The 24,680-nt window shown below is 42.6% G+C and overlaps 1 protein-coding gene across 5 annotated transcripts in view; it reads left to right on the forward strand.

Annotated features, from left to right (window-relative positions):
• The window catches only part of rgs12a (regulator of G protein signaling 12a), a 48,263-nt gene that overhangs the window by 21,798 nt on the left and 1,785 nt on the right, over positions 1-24,680 (forward strand). For all 5 annotated transcript variants that reach the window (XM_050067293.1, XM_050067292.1, XM_050067294.1 and 2 more), the window contains 14 exons: positions 3,635-3,656; positions 6,509-6,678; positions 7,440-7,532; positions 9,347-9,490; positions 10,075-10,257; positions 10,369-10,519; positions 10,992-11,089; positions 11,403-11,588; positions 11,902-11,975; positions 12,070-12,196; positions 12,674-12,770; positions 14,358-14,416; positions 14,896-15,007; positions 15,243-15,794. In XM_050067293.1, coding sequence (XP_049923250.1) covers positions 3,635-3,656; positions 6,509-6,678; positions 7,440-7,532; positions 9,347-9,490; positions 10,075-10,257; positions 10,369-10,519; positions 10,992-11,089; positions 11,403-11,588; positions 11,902-11,975; positions 12,070-12,196; positions 12,674-12,770; positions 14,358-14,416; positions 14,896-15,007; positions 15,243-15,794 — 2,068 coding nt within the window. The remainder of the gene's footprint in view (positions 1-3,634; positions 3,657-6,508; positions 6,679-7,439; positions 7,533-9,346; positions 9,491-10,074; positions 10,258-10,368; positions 10,520-10,991; positions 11,090-11,402; positions 11,589-11,901; positions 11,976-12,069; positions 12,197-12,673; positions 12,771-14,357; positions 14,417-14,895; positions 15,008-15,242; positions 15,795-24,680) is intronic.

Genomic DNA, 24,680 nt, shown 5'->3' on the forward strand with positions numbered 1-24,680 from the left:
GCATTTGTCATTTAGGTCATTTGTCAAACAGTCAAACATTTGTTGTTTACAACTTCTCAGGTGCAGGTTTGCTGCTTTTCTCAGTTTTATATGACTGTAAACTGAATGTTTGGGGGTTTTGGACATGCATTTTTCACAACTTTGTCAGATTATAGTGCAAACAATCATTACTTGAAATGGGACTGGGCAATTTATCGGCACAATCAGGGTTCCCATTGATCCTTAAAAAGTCAGAAAAGGCATTTAAATATACATTTAAAAAATAAAGCCTTAGTAGGTATTAAAATGTCTTAAATCAACCATATAAAAGTTTTAAAAATACGACTTGGGACGCAGGATTTTATGAGTGTTTTTTAATTCAGTAGTGGCATTATAAAATCTCAAAATAATTGGTAACGTCTATTTATTTTAATTTACAGACTGCCTGTTGCATAAACGTCACGCAGATCATGACGTGACAAAACAAAACACATACTGGTATTCCTATACAACATCCAACAAATGACAAATGACCAAGCTTTTTTTTATGATATAAGAAAATTGTCCCTAACTCTAAGTAACAAAAACATTAAAAAAAACATGAACCGGTCTTAAGAAGTTTTTTTGTTTCTAACATGCCTTAAGCTGTAGAAACCCTGATTATATCGTGATATCGTGAGACTAGATATCGTCTTAGATTTTGGATAATGTAGGTGTTGTCTTTTCCTGGTTTAAAAGGCTACATTACAGTAAAGTGATGTAAGATTATATAATATATTCGAATTTTCTACATATTCCCCAGCCCTTATTTGAAAAAATAAATAAACAAATGAATCAACAATTAAAATATTTTTAGTTGCTCCATTTAAGAACTTTAGTATAATTCATTAGAAAAGCCATTTGCCATACTAGTAGCAGGATTTTGCAACATTTCCAGTTCATTCAGACGCTTTAGCCTCCTTACGCAACTCATGACATATTTGTCATCAACATAATTCTCCTCTGACACTAGCATGCTTTTAAAGAGGAACATTCATTATGGTTAATTGTAACGCTCCCACTCGTATCACATGTCTGTGAATAAAAGGAAGTTCTGAAGAAATTCACATCTATCATATTTGTCACCTAAGAGGTAAAATCGAACTTTAAAAGTAGAATTGAATACTCCAATTCAGAATTTCAATGTCTGGAGACCTTTTGTTTCTTCAAAACCGACGTTTACGTCACATTGTGTGATGTCTGTCTTGTTCTTTAAACTGAACCACACTCTATATATTTAGGGCTTGAGGTTTTGCCGTTTTTAGACCCTAAAGGACAGACAGATGGAGTGGGTGTTCTCTCTCTTCTGTTTCGGCTTCATGTTGGTCCTCGTCCTACCCGCCCATGATTACTGTACACATGCTAGCCACCACAGAAGGGGAGGCTTTTGGGTGTTGACTATATGGGGGTTGGACTCAGCAGCAGCGCAGTTGTAAAGAGGCTCTGACAGACAATTAGTGGTTTAGCGGTCTGTGTCTGATAGAGCTTTTACATGTGGTCACTCCCAAAATGGAACGAAGCGTCACGTCAGGTCACATGACCGCAGTTACGTCACCTGCCTTCAGACGCCCAGTGGCAGCAACAAAAACTGTGAAGAATGACCTGGTTCTCAAGAAGTTTGAGCTGTGATCAAGCTGAAAAACTACTGTAAAATCAGACAGGAAAACAAAGCACTCATTCTTGAGAATTGGGACACCTCACATTTTGGGGGGTTTATTATTACTCTTCAATTACTTTGGGAAAATATGATTTAAAAGATCAAAGTCGTGACTATTAAACCTTTCAATGGGCCAACCTCCCAGTGATTTAATTCTTTTTTGAATAGCTTACATGTAGATGTCAGAGTTGACGTCTTACAAAGTTGACAAAATGTTATATATTTATTAAATTCACAGCAGTCGTAATGGGCAGCCATTTTATTTTTCAGAGTTGCGAAGAGTTCTCTTAATGCTAGTCAAAATACTCATGTTTAAACCAGAATTATTTTTAAGTTTTAATTGAGAAGGACTATAGAGTTGGCATGTTATGGTTGAGACACACCAGATAGCAATATTATTTAATGAATTTGTCAAAAAATAGAAAGATAATCAGTACTTTAATAGCATACCTGCCTTTTTGGAAACCAGGAAGTGAGATAGGAGAACTTGAGATATCGCTAACCTCTTTTATGCCTGATTAAATTACATGTTTGTGGAAATCTGTTGACAAAAGTCTGAGATGCATCTTAAAGGGCCAACAAAGATGACTGTAGCAGTACATTTTTACGCAGATGATATCAGTACGTGCAGTAAGTTGAAGATTTTAAGGGCTTTTACCACATTTTTTAATTGTTTAAAGTTTTAAGTTCTTGCCTGGCACAGGGCAAATCCAAAGTTTAAAAAAAATGAAAGCAGATCGAATTATCTTGTAGCCTAAATCATATTTTTTCATACATATACATCCTCAAAAAAATAATGTTTCACCCTAGAAACTAAGTTAATGTGTTGATAAGTTATAATCTTAAGGGTTTCTTTGATAGGACATGATTCGTCCCTTTTCTCAAGAATTGTTGAAACCGTGTCCTTGTTTTACATTTGAAACCAAACAGTCTCACCAGGGTGCATCATTTGTGTTAATTTTCATTGTTTTGTAATATTGCAGCTCTCAGTCCAGTATTATGCAATTTCATTAAAGTACAAACTGTATGTACTGCTCACACCAAGGCTCCAGCCTGGCAGTAAGAGACTTGTTTAGAGGTATTATCAGCCTTGGATATTCACACTTTGAAGTGGCAGCTCAGAAAACACTCTTCTGGAAATAGTCTCCCCTTTTCAGATGAATCCTCCAACGCACCGATTTTTGCGAGTGTTCTTGGACAGAACCCTAAGATGCGCCTCTCATATCCTCCCCTGCATTTAATTATATTTGCGACGGCAGCTTCACAATTTAGGCTTTAAATCTCTTCATTAGCCTAACCAACATTATGCTAACAGGTTTTAGCTAAGGCAGTGATTTCAGCTGAGAGTATTGCCAAGTAAATATTTGTCGATCCATCACTAGATCACACACGGGTGGTGTTTATCTAGCGTCTTTCCCCGGCTATAATTGCACCCAATTATGGAACGTTGTCACAGTGAAATTTTCATGCTCACCAGAGGTGCTGTTTGCCTGTTATTCAGGGACGCTTGCACATGCATGAAGCACTCATTCCTTGAATTAGCAAGTGAAAAGAGGACCATTATAGCCAGTGATGGCCTCTCAAGTAGCTCTGCCTTGATGAGCTCTGATCTTTGTGACTGCAGTTAGCAGGAATGCACACATTCAGAGCCGTGTGAGTGTGTGTGTGTGTGAGGATAATATAAAATAAAGGGTGGGTCCTGGTGTGGAGGTGTGAACAGCTGTGTGTGGTAGAGGCCTGGGGTCCACCCACTTACAAATTAATGGCCTTGTGTGAGGACCCGAGATCCAACCCTTTCCCAGTAGCACACACACACTCTCACTCGCAAACCACAAAGACACACACCTCAGAGCGACTGGTGGGATGCCTGAGGAGACTCTGCTATCTTCAGTCTCTTTTCTCAGCACAGGAGGTCATGAGGGCAACCTCTCACTCATGTCTCTCTTTGTTCTCTTTCAGTCTGCTGCTTCCTCAGATGGTGGTGAGTACAATTCCTTTACTTTTTAAACTCACAGAAAATTTAAAAATCTAAACCATTTTATTTGATATGTGGAAAATAATGTCTGCTATGTAAGGCTAACAAGATCTAAAGGCTTTTTCTTAATCATCCCTTTTTACTAACACAGTGAAACTGTTTGATCTTGTCCAGCTTGCACTGCTTTGCCCAGCTTTTCCAGTGTCTTGCATTTTTATTTCCCCTTTTCCACTCTCTCCTCAAAACAGAACTTTGTAGTTGCTCAATAAAATGCTCTAATAAAAAGACGTAGCCAGGATGATGTATTCACTGTAGGCAGCACGCCTCATCAACAAAGGATGTTTGCCGAGTGTGTTTTGGGTTACAGTCGGGGCTAGCGTACACGCTGTCTGGTCCTCCCTTTTCATAGCAGTTTTTAATAACATTTGCTAACAGGCTGACCGAGGCTGCGGTGAGGGCTGCAGCTCCGCTCCTTTCACTGTGGATGCGCATCAGACGTGCACGGCTGTTTGCTTTCTAAAGCCCATCTCATTAAGTGAGCTGCACACAATGTGGTAAACACGTCTCCCACAGCCTCGGTCCTAATACATTAAACCATGTCCAAACAAATGGCTTGTCAGCAAACTTTAGACAGGGTCTTTCAGCGGCACAGGGAAAACCAGCCATTTGGCCTCATATTGTAAAAAAGAAAACCCCACAGCATCTCAGATTGTCATACTTAACTCAAAGCCCATGTATTTTTAATGACTCATCAACTCATTCAGTTGGACTAACTGCTGAGAGAAAAGGTCATGTAGAGGCCACCTTAGTAATAATCTGAAAGACCTCACTGTAAGGCTGATTGTGACATCATGCGCTATTTGCACTACTTTTATTTCGCCACAGTTGAACTACACCTATTTGTAAATCCACCCTGCTTCCTGTGCAGGCGTATTGGCAAGATGCGGCATTGTATCTTACTTGACCTAGCTAACATTTCTGTTCTCAACAGCAAATATACACTGTGTTTATACACAGTTGCCCGTGCCAACCAGTTGACTCTCAGCAGGATGACAACAGCTATGTATCTGTAACAAATCTCACTGTGATCCTTTTGTGTTTTTTTGTTTTTACTCCCTGCCTGCTCGGCCCACAGCACTAAAGTGGCCATCTGCTGCCATGATAGCAGGTACTGTGCAGGCCAAAGCCCCCACTTTAGTTGACCAGCAGCTCCTGGATCCTCACCCGCTCTCCTCTCTTTTTGTGTCCCTTTAATCAGCCATGTCTCCTCTCTTTCTTCTCCCTTTTATTCTGCTCCCTCTCCCCGCTGCCCCCCCTCTTTGCTCCTCTCTTACTAACTGACTGACATCTGCTGTTTCTCGAGATGCAATCAGATCTGTTAGCCTTGTGCTCCACACTTCCCACACAACATATTTTGAACTTTGACATTCACTTAATGTGTAGCGTTCAGCAGTGAGAGGTGTAGCAAAGGGTACAGTAAAGAGCCATTAGCCTTCATCTTTTTTATCCCTTGACCTTTAGCTTATAGTCTGATCCAGTGTGTGTTTGTAATTATGTTCGGTGCAGTTATAAGGCACCTTTTGGCTCCACATTGTGTCTAGATAATTTTATGACAAGTTCTTCCCTCTCTTAACTCAAATAGGATCAAAACTTTTATTAAATTGCTTTCCTGCAATTTCTGTAAGCCAAACTTGTATTGCCTGCGTTACTCTGTTCTCATCTTCAGTCTGACATTGTGTCCACTCTAACCGATTTCTGTGGGACCAACTTATCTGCCTGAATCTAACTTCATTTTGAGTCCACACTGATGTGTAGTCATGCCAACATACCTGGTTTGCCAGGTTTTCATAGTGGAGCGGAGCAACGCAAAACAAATCACGATGTCGGGCGATATTGAGGAGACAAGGTGATTCGGAACAGCCTGGGTGGCAGCGTTTATCTTGTCTATAGATCATTTCAAACTTGACAACATAAACATTCTAAATGGGTCCGAGTGTATTTCCTGCTGCAGTTGCTGACAGGAAGTAAACAGGGACCAAATCTGTTGCCAGGTCTGTAGCACTCGCCATTGTTCATATGACTCCTCATTGGTTCCAGTATGCTGATTGGCTGATTGAGTCCCACTGTGGTGCTCATTAGTATATTTTTATTTTAATTGAGAAACATCTGTGTCATATGACGATGCCAGACAAATCGGTCAACTTGGACTTGGTGGAGTGTGCGAATTCCAAGGTCAAGACCCAGGCAAAACATGTGCACTAATGGAAATAGTTGAAGACTGTAGTGACAGTTTTAGGTGTAGTAGTTGCCATTAGTTAAATCAGCACTAGAGCTGCACAAAATACTGTTTTTAAATCAATAAACACATGGAGAAAAACTGCAATATTGCACTCATGGATTTTTTGAGTTAGTTAAGAGAGTATCAGTTGTAAACTTCACTTTAAAATGTTAATGTTAATTGATATTAACATTTTAAACTTCACTTTAAAATGTTAAAATCAATTTTTTAATGGTGCCTTTTGTGTTCAGTTAAATGGTTAATTTGTTCAATAGATCTCCAAAAATCATTGACATATCTGCTTTTGTGAGGTCCTTTTGAAGATCTGTGCCCATACAAGATACATTTTGCTTGTAGTGTCTTAGAAGAAAGTCTTTATGAAACCTGTGTTCTCCTCCTAAGGATTAAATTAACTCAGTCTGCCTTCTCAAAAAGGTAAAATTGTCCAAAGGGAAGATGCAGGAATATTTAGAAGGTTGAAAGGGCAAACAGGAAAGTGGCTCTAACAGTCCCTCCAGCTGAAATTACCCTTTAACATAGCGTCCTCTAACCTTTTCATTTCGCTCTCTGCATCTTGCAGACTATAGTGGAGTCCAGTTGCAGGGATGCTGCAGCCAGAGCAGCCTGAACAGTAATGGCAGTCTTCCAGGAGCAGGCAGTTTCCGAGGGGTTCCGGAGCAGCGCGTGGCCAGCTGGGCCGGCTGCTTCGAGCGCCTCCTCCAGGATCCAGTGGGTGTGCGCTACTTCTCGGTAAGAAAAGTTTTCAAAAGTTGATTAAATTCAGTCAGACTTCACCAACAGTGTTGTGAAAAACAGCTGACATATGAAGTGTTTCGGTGCCTCAGATTTAAGAATTGCAGTAGGGTTGTGTGTTGTTTGGGTTTTATTGATTCGGCTTATTAATTCTGTTTCTTATTGAAGCGCTGTTTTGATTCATAGCATGCAACTGGAGAAGGAAAGGAAACCTAATTAGACTGGAGTGCTGCATTCTGATACATTCTTATACAGACAACCTTCCTTCATGCATTTATTTTTATTCGCGTTGTTATTATATTTTGTTGTATCACTATATGGCTTGAAACGCAGTAAGTTCAGATTTACAACACATTTGAAACAGCTTTTTAACAAATCTTGATTTATATTGACTTGAATTAAGTTCAAGTTCAGAACCAGTTCTCCAACCTCACTGAGTACAGGCACCTCATTTATATTGCCTCCCACATAAAAGATGTGTCTTTGAATTTAGCCCACAACACCTTCAGAAGGCTCAACATCAAGTTCTGGCGTCCCAGAACCACCTCGCTCCTCACCTTCCCTCAACACTGATCAGAGCCGCTCTGTGCGCCTACACTCTCCTACGCCTACACTTACACCAATCTTGTTCACAACATTACACCCAATAATTTCTTTCCTCACTACTGGTCTCCAAAACAACAGCACTGGAGAGATGAGAAAGAAATGATCACTAGTTTGAGATCATCTCGAAACTCTGGTAATGTGTGTCTCCGCAGGAATTTCTCAAGAAAGAATTCAGTGAGGAGAATATCTTGTTCTGGCAGGCCTGTGAATACTTCAGTCATGTCCCTGCAACTGATAAAAAGCAGGTAAGTCCACAGTGTGACGCAAATCCTATTGCTAAAAACATATACACTGATTGGAATGGTTCCCAACCTTTTTGTGTTATATAGACTTAAATGGGAACTATTGTGCTTTTTATTCTCTGTCATTTATATAATGTCACACTGTACAGATGTTCATATTAAATATGGCTTAAATTTCAAATTATGAGGTATATAAAAGCGATCCCTGTGAGCAGAAACCTCAGGCAGACGGTCCTGAATACTCTGTTTACGATGATCTACTTTTGAAACCAGCTGACGTCAGCTTGTGATTTCTTTTTATGGTTATCTGCTACAGGCACGCTATCGCAAGGGTTTATATCATGTAGCTACAGTGCTACATGTAGCTACATGCTAATGTCAGGAAATTAATTAATAATTCTGTCTCTATTTTGGATCATATTCTTGCTGGAACATGTCCAGTTGTGGACACAGCTTTTATCAGTGAATTTAATGGTAGAAAGTGTCACTGTACTGCGTTACAGTCTATTTCCAACTGCAGTGATGGTGCAGAGATGCAGAAAGCACAGACACAAAACACTGACCAATCAGAGCAGACAAGCGCTAAAACAAAGTGTCTCAGACAGAGGGTGAATACCGGTGTTCCAGCACAGACAGCGTGAGGAAAATAAAGTGTTTATGACCATTAACGTGTGTAAACATGTTCTAGTTTAAACCCAGAATACAAGTATGAACCTGAAAATGCGCATTAAGCCCAGGCCCACACTGCATGCATGAACAGCGTGTCATTTTTTGTGACTGTGTCATGGTTAGAGCAGCCACACTGCCTGTGTGAGCAGTGTGGCTCAGCTGTGGCACATCTAGAGATTTGAAGGCTTGCCATTTTTCACACGTGATGCATGCAGTTCCCATCAAGAATGAACAGTGAAAATGGTCCTTAGTGACGTTATACCACCTCTCATTACAGTTTCAATGTCTAGATCACTCATAGACATGAAGAAATATAAATAATTCTGTTTTACTCAACCTATCCAGTTTCTGTTTCAAAATAAAAGCTCTCTGACAACGTTTATGTGGACAGAATCCTTTCAGTTGTCAACAGGAGGCTTTTCATTTTGAAATATTTGCATGACTGTGTTGCTGACAATGCAGTGGCTTGCACGGCTCCATAAATGAGTGGAGTATTGGCTCTTAATTGTGGAAATACAGTAGATATAGCAGCAGGCAGCAACAACGCTGTATGTGTGAACACTGAAAGCATGCAAGCCCGCATCAGCTGAGTGAGGCAGCGGTCATGCTCTGCTCATGCATGCAGTGTGGCCACGGCCTATTGGTCCCCTTTTACACAGAGTCCAGGTGTGACCCCCTCATAGACTAAACATCAAGCGATGTTTTCTTCCCCAAATTATTTAATTTGAATAATATTTCAGAAGCTTAAAGGAGAAAAGAAATAATTAATGGGGCAACTAACTTTTTTTTTTTTAAAGATACATCTGCAGATTATTTTTTAGAGCCACCGATTAATCATTTGGTCTATAAAATGGCAGAAAATAGTGAGTAATGTTCATCCCAGTTTCTAAAAGTCCAAGGAGACCTTCTTAAATGTCTTGAAATTATATTCCATGTCATTTGAGTTGAGAAAAGCAGGAATTCTTTGCAACCACAATAATAAAATAGCAACTACTTACAAAGATTCAGTCCACATGAAGTTATATCCTGATGCTTATATAATTTGTCTGCAAAATATATAAATAAAAGAGAAGATATAAAGAAATGTAGGGACATAATTTCCTGTCCTTGTTCTTGAAACTCTGCATCATCAAACCTCTGTTTTGCAGCTGTCTCAGAGAGCTGGGGAGATCTACAACAGCTTCCTGTCCAGCAAGGCCACCATGCCGGTCAACATCGACAGCCAAGCCCAGCTGGCCGATGACGTCCTCACCTCCCCACGGCCCGACATGTTCAAGACGCAGCAGTTACAGGTACCAACAAGACAGCAGCAGTAGCAAGCTCATCTAATAACCATAGCCTATTAGTTGGTAAATAATGTGTTTCTTCTGCAAATATTTAAATGTTTCATGTCTTTGGTTAATTTAGACTTTCACTTATTTAAATAATTCAGCCGTTCCGCATCAGCACTGAAGATCAAGACGTTTTTCTTGACAGTGGTGGGGGGGGTTGTTCTCATCTAGCCTTTAGTCACTTTGCTCAAGCATATTGGGTTTTTTCGGTGGCCATCTGGGTTTGTTTACGAAAAGGCTCTGAGCCTTTACCAGAGAGATAAACACAAACTGGCACACACCCACAGAGAATCTAGCGCATAGTGTACACACAGACACATAGACATGCAGTCAGAGATCTGTATATTTCCAGCCTGCGCACGAGCATGATAAATTGTTAACTGTTGAGACACCTGTCATAACATCAGCTGTAACCATATGTTAACACTAGTAGTTTCTTCTCTCTTGTTTCTGTCTGTGTCTCATTTGCTCTTCCCTACATGCCTCTTTGCTCTCCAACGCTTTATTTCTCTCACTAACACCACCCTTTGTTTTCACATCTACAGATCTTCAACCTGATGAAGTTTGACAGCTATTCGCGATTCCTCAAGTCCTCCCTCTACCAAGAGTGCATGCGTGCAGAGGTGGATGGCCGACCCTTGCCGGACCCCTACCAGATCCCCTGCAGTCCTGCGCCCTCAAAACACAGTGCCAGCTCTGACCGCTCGACACTCTCCACTCCCAAAAAGGTACCGCTATTGTTTCACAGCAGCTGGTCACGGAAATACGATGTGGAGGTGACATTGCTCATCAACCAGACACAGCAGGTTAAATCTTTGTTTTTGTCCTCCGATCAACAGGACGCCAGGAAGCAGAGGTCAGGGAGGTCACTGAATGAAGACAGCAGGGACGAGAGCGCCGACAAAAAACGCGGCATCTTCTTCTCGTGGTCCCGCAACAGGAGCTTCGGGAAGGGCCCAAAGAAAAAGGACATAGGAGACATTAACCTCGGTGAGAAATTGATTAACAAGCCCGTCGCCTGCTGGTCACAGAGATCCCCGCGGTTTTAAGCTTTTGCACCACACTAACTTCCCCCAAGTGCTGATGTGTCCTTGAACAAGACACCAAATCTCTGCCAACTCCAGGGTTGCCATGAGCTACTTGCGGGGGAGGCATGTAGAAACACAGCTGCCCCGCGGTCATCAAAGTATTACACACACAACACTGGCACACTAGCAAAAACATACTTGATGCAACTCTGGCATTTTTGCACACCAAAGAGTTTCATCCACTAAGTTTTGAAGGAGGCAAAATATCTCTTTTCCTGCCAAGACTTTGGGTCAAACTACGACCATAAATCCCAAAAAACTTGTCAGCTATAGCTTGAGACTGTTGCCGTGTTGCGTATTGTCATCTAATGAAAGTAGTTTGCAAGTGTCTCTTATCTGCGTGAACTCATCAACCTCTGTGCTGGTCTCCGCAGACTACTGGGGCAGTAATGGGCGGAGGGAGTCCCAGGGCTCCTTGTCGTCCGGTACCAGTCTGGAGATGCCGACTTCCTGCTCTGCTGGCAAGATTGAGGTAAGATTCCTCTGGACAGATCACCATGGCAACACAGAGCGCAGTGTCTGGTGAAGCCATCATAATAGGCCAGAGTTGATGTTTTTTTTTTTGCTTGTCAGCCCACTCATTGTTTGTGTATGGATGGCATAAATCAGGTTGTAAAGAAAAACTATTTGCAATTCCAACTGAATCTATGTATAGTTAAAGGTTCTGTATTCTGCTGTTAGAGACACCTCTCTCAGAGGGTGACCTGCAGTCAGCTGTTGCTTGTGCTTGCACTCTGAAGGCATGTTAAGTTTTGACTCTTTTTTTTTAAATCTTGTGTCCTCAGGCTGATAATCGCCACTCAGTTTGGGAGCGCTCCCCCAAACACTGCAGTGTGATGCTGCCTGACGGTTCCTGCTCTTCTATCAGTCTTCGGCCCGGAGCCTCCATAAGGGAAGTCCTCCAAGATCTCTGTCAAAACATTAACATCAACATCGCTGCTGTTGACCTCTTCCTGGTGGGAGGGGAGAAGGTGAGGGAGGCAGGCGCCAAAAAAACACTGACAAATGCTGAAAACATCTGCTGCTAATACATCAGCGAGCAGAACACTGCTGCAAGCACATCCTGAATGAATTGACTCAACTTTCTGTTTGTTATAAATCAAAGTTTAATGAATAAAGTATGACAACACTTGCCGTTTACACATGCTTTATTTTGTGAGGAGTCATTGTTAGAATTTCAGAGACAAAAGCTGAGGATTAAAATGGACAATGACTGTGTAAATAGTTTACAGTATTCAGTGTGTTGCTGATGTGTAGTTTAATGGGTTTTTTTCCCCCTCACAGCCTTTGGTGTTGGACCAAGACTGTTTGACCCTTAGTTCACGAGACTTGAGACTGGAGAAGAGGACCTTGTTTAGGTCTGAATATTTTGCTTGGATCTGTCAATTTTCTTTGAGAGTCACATTTCCTGTCTAAGCTAAAATTAACTTGTGCTCTTCCTCCTGCTCCCAGACTGGACCTAGTGCCCATTAACCGCTCCGTGGGGCTGAAAGCCAAACCTACCAAACCAGTCACTGAGGTCCTGCGTCCCGTGGTGGCCAAATACGGCCTCCACCTCAGCGATCTTGTGGCCAAAATAGTAAGTCGTCCCCGGTGGCTACGGTGCCTCGATCTTTTTGAAGCTCCTGTGTGTCCAGGGAGCAGCCCGTGTGTAGTGTGTGACAGTGCCGCAGGGTGGAGTATCATGGTTAGGGGAGGGAAGCGACCGCATCCTTTTCCATCTCTACACGGTGGTTAGCACTCTGACTCAGCCCAGCCTCCGAAGATGGAGCACCAGGGCTATAATTAAGAATGACGACACTCCTCAAACATGCCAACTCTTTACTCCTCCCCTAAACCCCTGCCAGATGATTTATTTTAGTCCTTTGGGTTTCCAGGCATTATAACTATATTATACAGTAGACCCGGGCTGAAAGATGGTTTATGAATTAAGCAAAGGCTCCTGAACTCAAATATCAGCCATGTGCTCAATATGCTGAGAGAAACTGTACCATAGACTTGTGCACAACAGGTGGAGGTAACAACGTGCTGACCAGCAAACTGTGTTTCGTTTTAGAGCGGAGAAACTGAGCCGTTGGACCTGGGTGCCCCCATATCGAGTTTGGATGGTTTGCGGGTTGTGCTGGAGCGAACGGACCCAGCTTCAGGGAAAGGTAAGGCCATCAAACACACTGTTACCCAATATTTAATACTTAATATTACAGATTTACCAAAAAAAAAACTACTCTTAACTATATTTTCATAATCACCTGAAAACAGGGAATGTTTGTGTTTTTCTTACCTTAGTATGAGCCGTTTATATCTACATACGCAACACTCCTGCTCCAGAGAGTCTGCCATGTTGCTTTACAGAAGCTCAGAAAGGACAAACCAAACATTGGATCTAGATAATGCCATGTTTTTGCGTCAGCCACTGTAGTTTTTCTACACACTTGGCACACAGGAGAAGTTTTAGCTCTGAAACATCACAGCTAGATGCCACTAAATTCTACACACTGGACTTTAAAGGAGAAATTTGAAGGACACTGACCATGTTCCATGTGGCTCTCCAACCATTTTTTAATTCAAAATGAAAAGAAGTTCATTAAAAGTTGGATTTTTTTGCGCTTTTAAGATAAATAAGGTGCCAGAATGCATTAAAAGCATCAAAATAGTATATATTGTATATCAAAAAAGTGCCAGGGGAAGATCTCCTTGACCTTTGACAGAGGTTCCAGGCTAAGCGCTGAATTACGAAGAAACTTAGAAACGCCCCTACATAAAGCTGACCTATGCATTTTGCGACTGGCCCCTGGCCGCCTGTCAATAAAGCTGACCTATGCATTTTGCGACTGGCCCCTGGCCGCCTGTCATTTTGTGAAAGTGGCCCCTAGGGAAAACAAGTTGAGTATTCCTGATGTAGGATTTAGTGACGCCTAGTGGTGAGGATTACCGATTTCAACCAGCTAAAACTTCTCCCATGTGCCAAGTGTGAACTCATGGTTTGAATTCCTTCAGTGTTCAGTGTTCAGAGGGTTTTTTACCAGCAATCAGATCATTAATTAATCTGATTATTAACTGTTAAAAGCACTGAATAAAGCAGTTTCACATTACAAATTACTGTTCCTCCAGCGCTGTTTGGCTCGTCCAAGACGGGCTGCAGGCACAGCGCCTGCTAATATGTGCTCACCTTTTTTTGTCTGATAACTTAAGGAGGTTCAAGAGGTTTTTATCGGGAGACAAATTTAACTAGTAAAAACACTGATTAACGCAGATCCATGTTAAAAAATCTGTGTTTTTCCAAAGCTGTTGGGCTCGTCGTTAAAGGGCTGCTGCTACTACAGTGGCTAATATGAAAACGCATATGGCCCTATTTAGAGCCAGTGTTAGGTTTGTCCGTTTTTGGCTACTGTAGAAACATGGTGGTGCAATATGGCGAGGCCCTGCTCCCTATGTAGATACAAACAGCTCATTTTAAAGAAAATAAAACAACTTATTTTCAGGTGATTTTGCACTAAAGAAAACATACTTATTATAATAAATTCCATTTCTGCTAATATGTCCTCCTAAATCCTACACACTGGACCTTTAACTGCCATTTGTAAATCATGTCCACCTCTGTTATTCCCCTGGTTAACATATTCAAATTTTGATGCCTTTTTTGTGTAAAGTGTCCTCTTCTCTCTTCTCTGTCTCACTCTCCTCATCAATTTCTCACCCTGATGAATTTTTCATCTCTCTCTTGTATCTCTTTCAAACAGACAAACCCAAGTCTTCCTCCCTAAAAAACCACCCTCCAACCAGGAGTTATTCTGCTGCAGTAAGTACTCACAACATATCTATCCTCATACATGCTGCTTAAAAAATCCAGATGTGGTGTCCTTTCCTATTGCTGCGCTGCTTCTGCAACATTCAGTATCGTTTACGAGTGGCCCACACAAATCTTTATTAACATTTACAATCTTTGACAAGCTTCAAATTGGTGTGTATTTCCTGATTTGTTGGTATCCTTCGCCCTAACACTGCCTGTGGCTGACTCACTCGCTCATGTTTTCCATGCTTGAGTTATTACCATATGTAGGCAGACAGCACTCGGTCTAGATGCTAGCGAGGTCAGTGAAGACACAGAGCCGGCAGATGGACAAGGCTCGTCTTTACATGAGGGTCTCAGTAAATCTGGACACTCTGCTCAGTAGGGTGCTCGGCAGCTCACGCTTAGCCTCACGACCCCCTCCTCCCCCCTCCCCTCGCCGTCCCTCCATCCCCTAACAGAGTGCATTGTTATTGTTGCATCTGCAGGGAGATGAGAGGTCAACACCAAAGGACTTTTCTCTGAGAGCAAGTGGACCAGACTCAGCACTCCCAGGGGAAAAGAGAAAACAGAAAAAGATTAATATAGATGAAGCTGAAGGTAAATCCCTCTTTTCCTTCTTTCTCTTTCTCTCTTTTTTTGGACTTATTGGTGGATTTCTTAGCTTTGCTTTGCGTCAGGACTAACTGATATCTCTGGCAGCTGTGGAGGGTTATTTTCTCCCTCAGGTGTGAGGCTGCTTCGCTGCATGTTAAACCTCCACTAATCCCTCTCTTCCAGGTGCTCACCTGTGTTGAAAGTTTAAGTGAGGAGACTTGTTTGATGTGTTTTGCAGAATTCTTTGAGCTGCTGAGCCGGGCGCAGAGCACCCGAGCCAACGACCAGCGCGGACTCCTGAGCAAAGAAGACCTGGTGCTTCCCGACTTCCTGCGTCTAACTCCACCCACCTCCTCCTGCTCCATCTCCTCTGACCTGGCCTGCTCCACTCCCGACCGCCGGGAGAACGGCATATCCTCACGGGGGGCCCTCACCGCCAGCCTTCGTTCGGAGAGCCTGGACTCCTCCCTCAGCTCCAGCGCCAACGGACACTCCGGGACCAGGCGGTGCCTGATGCCCCCTCCTCGCCACCCAACTTTTGGCACCCACCTGTCCCCCATCCCCCGGCCCATAGACTCCCGGCCAAGCCTCCGCACGGTGGAGGAGGACACCCACACTGACCTGACCCTGGTGGGGGAGGGCGACATCAACAGTCCCAACAGCACCCTGCTGCCTCCATCGCCGTCCTCCATACCGTCCTTCGACAGCAGCCTGCCTGAAGCCAACTTCACCCCGCCGCCACCCTGCCCCAAGTCTCAAGACGCAGGTGAAGAGGGAAAGTCCACTTCAGGTATTTCTACAGTGTAACAAACCAGTGCTCTGTGTGTTTGCGTGTGTGTTGTATGTGCATGTGTGCGCTCTCTCCCCGGCGGTCTGAACCCGACTGCCTTCACGACAAAACTCCCTCTACACTGACTCTGATGCACTTTAATGACAAATTGACTCTTTCTCAGTTTGCCGTTCATTTAAACTGATTTGTTTGATTAATCTTAGCAAAGCATGTGTGTGATTGATCTTAATTACACTCGGATCACCTTGTAAATAGTGATGTGTATATTTTGTTCAGTGAGTAACGTTTACTTGGATGTCACTTCCCATGCCACAAATTGTTGGGTTCGCCACATGACTGGGATCAGTTTACTCCAGTTAAATATTTAGTTTATTTAGTAGTGTTGGGTGCATGAGAGTGCTGATGTAACTGATTGCAGAGCTTCTGAATAAATAATTTATGCATATTAGTGCATACAGATAATGATCAATATTTGACAGTACTGTAGTCAGTGAATGTTGTGCTGAGGAGTATAATTCAGAGCAATTGAAAGTAATGACATTAGCAGCAGTTTCCTGGCATCACAGGCTCATTGTGTACAATTAGAAAACATGGAAGCAAAGCAGAGCCATGAAATTGTTTTACAGTGTTGGACCTGCGAATGCTAAACAGTCATTACGAAAACAAATGCTGTGTTCCTCTCCATCCCACCACCTCCAGTTAAGAGCAATTCAACAATGTCAAAAAGCTTATTTTCTTCTCACTCTCCAAAACCGGTGAGTCATGAATCGGTGTCAGCTGCTGCTGTAGCAATTTGAGCAATGGTGAAAATAATTAGTCATTGGAGGACAAGTGCTCCTTAGCGCTGGTGACATTGTTGAATTGCCTTTCATTCTTTATCTGGGTCATTCACTCCCTCTTTAGATTCCTGTTGTAGATAATCACTGCCAATAAACTCTGTACCTGTGATTGAGTCGATCTAATAAATGTTAGAATTGGAAATCACTCTCGTCTGTCTTTTTACACGTTTGTGAGCTCAGTTCCCCACCTCCCCCTCCCCCTCCTCCTCCTCCACTACCACCACCTCTCCGCCTCCGCATGCCTCCTCCCGTTCTCCCTTAGCTCCGTCTCATTTTGTCTTGTGGCTCCCTCCTCTCATCAGCTCCCACTCCTTTGTGTACTTTTCTGTGTGCGCTCGCTTCAGGGTGTCGCTGCTCACTGTGTGTGTGTGTGTGTGTGTGTGTTCTGCTCAGATTGTGTAGTGTGGTGCGCTCTCGTTGCTTGGTCTACCTGCTTGGTGTTATTGTTGTTTGATGGGGTCGCTGCTCTGTTGTGTGTAGCTTTTGAAAGCGTGGCATTGTGGATCTCTTTGAGCCCGCCTGCTGTTGAACGTGTGTTTTTTCTAAGCTTGCCATTATGTGCTGGAGTGTCGGTTCTTTGTTTATAGAGTGCAATATCATTAGCTCCTGCTGATGGATTTCATTTTCTGTTTCCCGTCCATGTCATTTTTCCCCCCACTCCTCCACTGTGTATGTGTCTGAGATTCTAAGGCAAGGTGAATTGATTTGTATTGGTGACGGGTAGATTTTCAGACATCAACTGAGGCCAAAGAGCTTTCTGTGTTCAGATATCCAATTAGACGCAACACGTTTTGACTCTTGTCTTTGAAGGAAATCCCAGGAAACCCCCTTTGAAACCCTGTGAACTCCACACAAAGAGAAGATAATGTTTTCCACCAACAAAGCTGACGAGCACTTCAAAGCGCTTTATGGAAAGTGCACGGACACGTTCACTGCCTCATATGAATAGCAAGGCTTTAATGTAAGGTGATGAGTACACAGGATGATGAGGAAGAATCGAAGCTCCTCCACAGGCTTGCTCCTCTTTTCTGGTTGCTAAGTGCATCAGCCTGATTTCTTCCCACCACTGGGCGCCATGGTAACCTTATCCACGAGTTGACTGAGCTACAGATAGAAACTGTCACTGCTGGTTTTCATCTATCTCCCAGCCTATTCCTCTCCGTCTCCCTCTCCCTTTCTCCCACCAGCTAAAATAGAAACACAGCTATGATTCAATGTGCCCGTATCTCTAACGCTGCGCGCCACCTCGGCGAGGCAGAATCTGCGAGCGATCTGCAAACATGGAAATGCAGCAGAGTTAACACGCCTCCACTTTTTTAGAGACTTTGTTAAGTTGTTACTTTTAAATTCTGGTGGTGGAGAGCCGCGCTCGCAGGCTTAATAACGTGTTCAGGAGACAAACACCCACTGAATAAGTCAGAGGCCACTCAGTCCAAACAAGTTTGCAACGGTTCAGTAGCAATTATGCTGTGTTACTGTGTCAATCTGCTGGGTTTCAGTAATTGCAGACGTCCTTCTCTGGATTGTGTATCACTGTTAAACTGATGCCCTCTGCTGTTCCCAGGGAATAAATAATTGCTGCTGAGGTGGATCAACATGTTCCTATAACACCATTGCTGCTGTGCTATAAATAATAAAGAAATACAGAAAGGGAGAGGATAAAGGGACTTAATCGTTTCCTCTGGTTCTGTTGCAGTCACCAAACCACACAAGTTAATTAATGCATTCAAGAGACACACTGAAAAGCCTTTTAGAGTCTTACATTTTACATTAATATGAATCCTTTTAAGTCATTATATAGTTCTGAATTTGAATTTTTAGATCTTAATTGCTGCAAATAATTGATCTAATTTCATTCATCCATCTTTGAATTTATTTCTGTCAAAATGAGTCAAGCTCGTCTATGTAATAAAAGCTTGCAACATGTAGATAACCTGACTCACTAATAATAACCATAATCCTATATAAAACAAACCTCTGCACAGGACTACATACATATTACCTGCCTTTATACTTATCTTAATACTAATCTGCAATGCTTGATGAAGGAAAAAGGTGATTTGTCTGAAAATCAGTCTTAAATTTGAATAAAAAATGATCTTGAAAAGCATTAAATTAAAGTGTCAAATCCCTGTAGACACCCTGACAGCTCCTCTTGCACTAGAAAACAATCTACGCTGACACCAGTATAAGCATTTGCATCTAAAACAGTGATCCGTAGTACCACGAGTACTTCACATCCTACAAGTGGTTGCATTTTCTTGGCATATCGCGTGTAAATTAGCTCCTAATTAGATGCTTAAAATCCAAACCAGAGGGCCTCTGGTCTTCATCCAGAAGGGCTGAACTGAAAACTGCAGCCCCATGCTTCCATGATCATTTTCTAATCATGGTTGTAATCACCTCTTTCTGTCTGGCAAGCACCAGAGTCTGTAGGCTTGGTTGGTATGGATCAGGACGTCCACTAGGGGGTGACATCACACAGTGTAACTCTATTCATGTGGCTGATTTGAACCCAGTGCATGAAGTTTATAGTTTAGTCAGAGATAAAACTGGGGAGTAAGACAGGAGTAGTAGAACTGATTAATTCAGTGAGTTCATGTTGAAATAGTGTTTTTATTCCCCTCCCTGCAGTTAAAGCCGGAAGTTAGATACTCAGGTTTTAGTCAGAGGAAACGTTTGGCCCAGACGGAGAAGATTAAAAGATCCCTGGGAGTGAGTGGGACATGTTCCCTGAGGCGAGGCTATCTACAAAGAGTGCTCTGTAATGACTCAGCAGTACACTTGAGGCACCATATGGCTCAGTTTTCCTTCAGGCCTGTTTCACCATCTTCACCTCCTCATGCCTCTGTGTCAGCTCTCCAAGCTGGCAGCCTCTGACCCTGGGCCAGCCGTATCATCCATCTGGCGGTTAGAGGAGGGCTCGATGCAGATCTTTGGCAGTCGGCCTGGGGGAGGACGGTCGCTGGGCCCGGTCCAGACTGGCTGGTCTGTTTCAGCTCCCCAGCTGCTGCCATGTCTGTGGACAAGCGTCGCCGCAGGAGGTACGGCTGTGTTAAACGGCTGTGTCAGGGCTTCGTGTTTACACGTAACAGCAGAGTCAGCAAGCTTGAATATTAAAAACATGTTTGATTGAGAGAGGTTCATGGGTATATAATGGAACCTGAAGGAAAATACACTTATTCTAGTGAGGTGGCTTGTAGAGAAGGCAAGATGATCCATATAACTTAAAGTAAAAAATACTACATTGGAGTTTCCCCTCCTGCCAAAAGCATATGAGTAAGCAAAACCTCAACAGTGTCTCAAGTCATCTCTTGTAAAAAAAAAAAAAAAAAACTACCCAGTGAGTCATTATCCACATTGCTGATGATTATTTACAAAAATCAGGTGTAAATATTTTGTTTAAGCACCAAAAGTCAACCTTACAATATTGCTGCAATATCAATATCGAGGTATTTGGTCAAAACTATCGTTACATATTAATTTTCTCTGTATCGCCCAGCCCTACGTTTTTGTATAAAAACTTGTGGCTCAATTGTTACAGCAGGACAGTCTCCTCTCATTTGTCCTGTGACAGATTGGCAGCCTGCTAAGTGTGTATCCCTGCCCCTAAGACAGTGCATGCTGGGATAGGCTGCAACCTCCTGCCTGACCCTTAACAGTCATCATGACCCTTAAAGGAAAACCATGCAGGATTGTCAACCACAGCAAACGTGAAAGTAAAATCCAACCCCAGAGAAAAATTATGGAAAAAAGATGGATGTAATCATTTCCAAAAATTCTCACCATGTTTTTATCTTACTAAATATTCTGCTTCATTTCATATTTGATGGCGTTGAGCCTTTAAAAAGCAACTTTCTTGCTGCACTCCAGGAAGGCACCACCTGCATTAACAAACAGCACCATACATTATAGTAATTAAAGAAAGTTGCTTTAATTAAAAAATAAGACAAACTCATTTAATCTGATGAATCACTGAGCCTATACATGTGGGAGAATTTCTGCAAAAGCAGTGGTTAAATTAAAGATCCAAAATTGTTTTATTGAGGTTAATTATTCTATAAACACTACAGCTGCAAGAAACAGCATGTGACATCATCAGCACTTGTTAGATAATTTGTTTATAGGATATCTTAACTACACATTTTTATGTGGCTCATTTAGAATAAAGAGCAAAAACTCTTTGGGAGCTCTGATGCCCAGGTGGTGAACTACAAGTATGGATGGATGAACACATTTATGGCTTAGACCAGTGGTTTTCAAACTACAAGCCAAAATCTCAAGGCACACCTGTATTTATATCTGTGCACAACAGCTTCTATAACGAACACTGGATAATAACAATAAGAAAAAATCAGACAGGTAGCTTTTGTGATACTGTCTACTGACTTTTATTTTCTCTTTTCTGTCCGTGGTAGGTCGTCTTCACTGGTGCTGTGTTGTAATTTGCTTTGCTGTTGCTGTTTTGATTTAGAATCCACAATGGCAATTACATTTTTAACTAGAGTTTGCCTCTTTATTAGGAAATGGCATCCATCCATNACAACCATTCACACTCACATTCACACCTACGGACAATTTAGAGTCACCAGTTAACCTGCATGTCTTTGGACTGTGGGAGGAAGCTGGAGTACCCAGAGAAAACCCAGCCTGGCTACTTCCTGGGATTGAACCAGGAACCCTCTTGCTTTTTGTATAGGCCCAGTTGAATAATTTAATAATAATGTGTGGTTATCACAAAATCCCATGGCACACCTGGATTTGCTGTGGCACGCCATTTGAGAACCACTGGCTTAGACGCAGACATACAGCTAAAAACATGGACAACAAAGCTGATCATGGACCGATATATATCAGTTATATATAGACAGAAAAATAGCGCAAAGTGCAAATTGTGCTGGATTAAATACAGAATGATATATGTCATAAGTTGCTTTATATCCATGAGGTAGCTGGATGTGACAGTATATTCACTGTATACAGCATGCTTGAATAATGCCCGACAGATTTCTAGGTGATGCTTGGTGTTGCACAGGCATTGTTCCTGACACTATGTGACTGGTGTTAAGTCTTCATCATAGTGACGGCCTGTGGAATGAAACTGTTCTCGGGTCTGGTTGTTTTACCAGAGGAGAGAAGGTTGTGTCCTGGGTGTGAAGGGTGTGCTCTGATGCTACCAGCCCATTTCCTGTGTCTAGAGGTAAATAGGTCTTGGATGGAGGGCAGGCTGGCACCAGTGATTTTCTCATCAGTCCTGACTGTCTGTTGTAGTCTGTTCCTGTCCTGCTGAGTGGCTGATTCAAAACACATAGTGATGGAACTATCAGAGCAGGGAGTACACCCTCTGCTGTGCCTTTCTTCTAATGGTGTTTATTTGGATGGCCACTTTCAGTCCTTGGAGATGGTGGATTCCAGAAACCTGAAGACTTCCATAGCAGGAACAGTGGTGTTGAAAACATAGGTGTAGATTTTGGGGGCGGACATATGGGACACGTCCTGCTCAGTAATTAGAGCATGTGCATCCCCCACAATAAACACGTGAAAGTAGCAGAGGACTTTCATTTTGACATAATTAAAGACGATTACAGCATGAATTGGTGCGTAAAAATTCACCAGAACGCAGGAAGTCAAGTGTTTGGTGCTCAACATTTTTTGGCTGAGGATGGAAACCCCCTGTTTCACATGTGTCCCCACCCAATGTAACCTACGCACTTGGTTCAGAATGGTGACAGGAGTGAGCAGTTGGCAAAGCCCAATTCATCAAAGTGCGTCATCTAGAAGTTGCATACCAGCATCAATACATCACATCCTGTGGAAAACCCTGTGATGCCGACATCATTGATTATATCTAATTATAATCCATGTCAGGCCTTAATTGCCAAACACAAGTCCGTATCACGTTCTTGAACTTCAGAGAAGACCTCAGCAGTCGTTGAGAACTCCTTGAATGTGTTTCGTGTTCACCTCAGTGGCTCACGTTGCACCGTTGTTGTTTTGCTGAGGGTCTGTGTAAGGTCGGATGTTGGAGCTCACAGGCTGTGTTTACATCTGAGCTGAACAGCAGTGAATCACAGTCAGCGCCGTTAGGAGAGTCTATGTGTTGAAGTGCTGTGTTTGAGTCACTCTGGCCTCTGTGTTTAGAGTCTGTGGGGCCACAGGGTTCACATGAGAAGTGGAGAGTTTATCGGTCATCATAACTTAAATGCCAGCGTCCCGGAAACTTCAGTTTTTAGCCCCCTGAATGCACTTGCATGAGAGGAGGGAAATGTTGGCGTCCCAATGCCCAACACACCCCCTTTAAATGTGATTTTATGTTTCATTAACTTGAGTTCAGGGCTGTATGATGAGGTCATGCAGCTCTGCATTGTTTGGACTGAAGCACAAGTGGTAATGTTGAAATATACCACATGTGACAACAAGTCAGTGAATTAATACATTTAGTCTTGCTGCAATTTCATTCAGTTCGTCTTTCCCAGGAATTGGCGAGCGAGTTCAGCAAGTTTGAGCTGAAGTGGTTATGTCATCAACTTTGTCTTAACAACAGCTGTCCAGATTACGCAACTATACCATTGTCAGATTACACAAACATATTACACTGATGTGTTCATTTGAGCGATGTAGAGTTAAAATGCATGTGCACGCGATGGGTGACAGTTTCTTGTAACATCTCGTACAGTCATGCGAAGCATCTGGTCATCGTGCAGTCTAATGTGAAGCCAATGCTCAGTCGCCTGAAGATCCTCGAGTCAAAGATGCACAGAGATGAAACAAGTTGTTTGATTCTAGTGACTGTTACATAAAATATATCTTTGAGGACCGTATGTCAAATCCTAAATACACAATTTTGCTCTTAACTGTAGGACTGCTATGGATCAGTCCAGATTGTTTTTGTGTGAGTTGCCGAGCCAAGATGTCTGCCTTCTCAAATATAATGGAACCAGATGACACTCGGCTTGTGGTGCTCAAAGTGCCAAAGAATGCATTTGGAAAAACTCAACAGCAATGTCTCTTTCCAGAAATCGTGACTTTGTTACTCAAGATAATCCACAGACCTTGTTGTGAGCAGTTTTATGTAACAACTCTTTTCTGTCTGACTCTTTTCCTTAGCTGGTGAACACGATGGAGCTTCAGCAGCTAAAAACGTCAAATACTTTTCAGAACCTATAGTTAGGTGAATATTGGACTTAGAGCATGTTTATACCTAGTATTAACGTGTCTTGGGTGATCCGATCACAAGCAGACAGCGCTAATACATGCGTAAACAACCACCATGACACAATGTGATCCAATCACTTGAACCACTTGCTGAGATGCTCTGGGACACATTTGACCCATAGATATATAAAGACAACTGGATACAGTGTTGGAGGCAGGGCTTCATTCCTTCTCATGAAAGTTGCTCAGTGGTTAATGGAGCCAACAAAGTTCAACTTCACGGGTGTAAAATTGCCCAGATCTTCACATCACTGGGCTCTAAGAGCGAGCACACTAGAGACTTCACCGGTGGCGTGGCTAACTTCCACTGGTCGACTCGGCTAACTTCTGAATGGATCATGTTCTAAAAGTGAAACAAGTCATTTTGCAGGGGTTGTAACCTTCAAAGCATGTATCTACTGATTGACCTGTAAGTTGTATTTACACAGTTTGGACACTTTGCCAAATTGGCTTCAAAGTCTGGTGCACTTGACCAGATATCTTTTGTAATGTGGGTGCCATGCGTCCTGATGCGTCCCCGACAAGGACTACATCATCAGTGCAGGACATGGTGGTTGTTTTTGGTGACAGCATGCTAACTCTTTTTAACTTGACCATTTTATGATGAGTTTGACTGTTTATTTAATTGTTTTGCCGAATGGAAGGGTACGTGTTGGATTCTACTGTAGAGATGCACCGATCCAGCTTTTTCAGTTCCGATCCCGATCCCGATCCCGATGCTGTGGCTTTGATTATCAGCCGATACCCGATACTGATCCGATACCATGGTTGACCTAAACAGCTATATACCTTTACATGTAGAACAGAAAAGACTAGAGGCGCCAGGCATTGA

The sequence above is a fragment of the Epinephelus moara genome, chromosome 17 (assembly GCF_006386435.1).
Source record: "Epinephelus moara isolate mb chromosome 17, YSFRI_EMoa_1.0, whole genome shotgun sequence".
NCBI classification, from domain to species: domain Eukaryota; kingdom Metazoa; phylum Chordata; class Actinopteri; order Perciformes; family Serranidae; genus Epinephelus; species Epinephelus moara.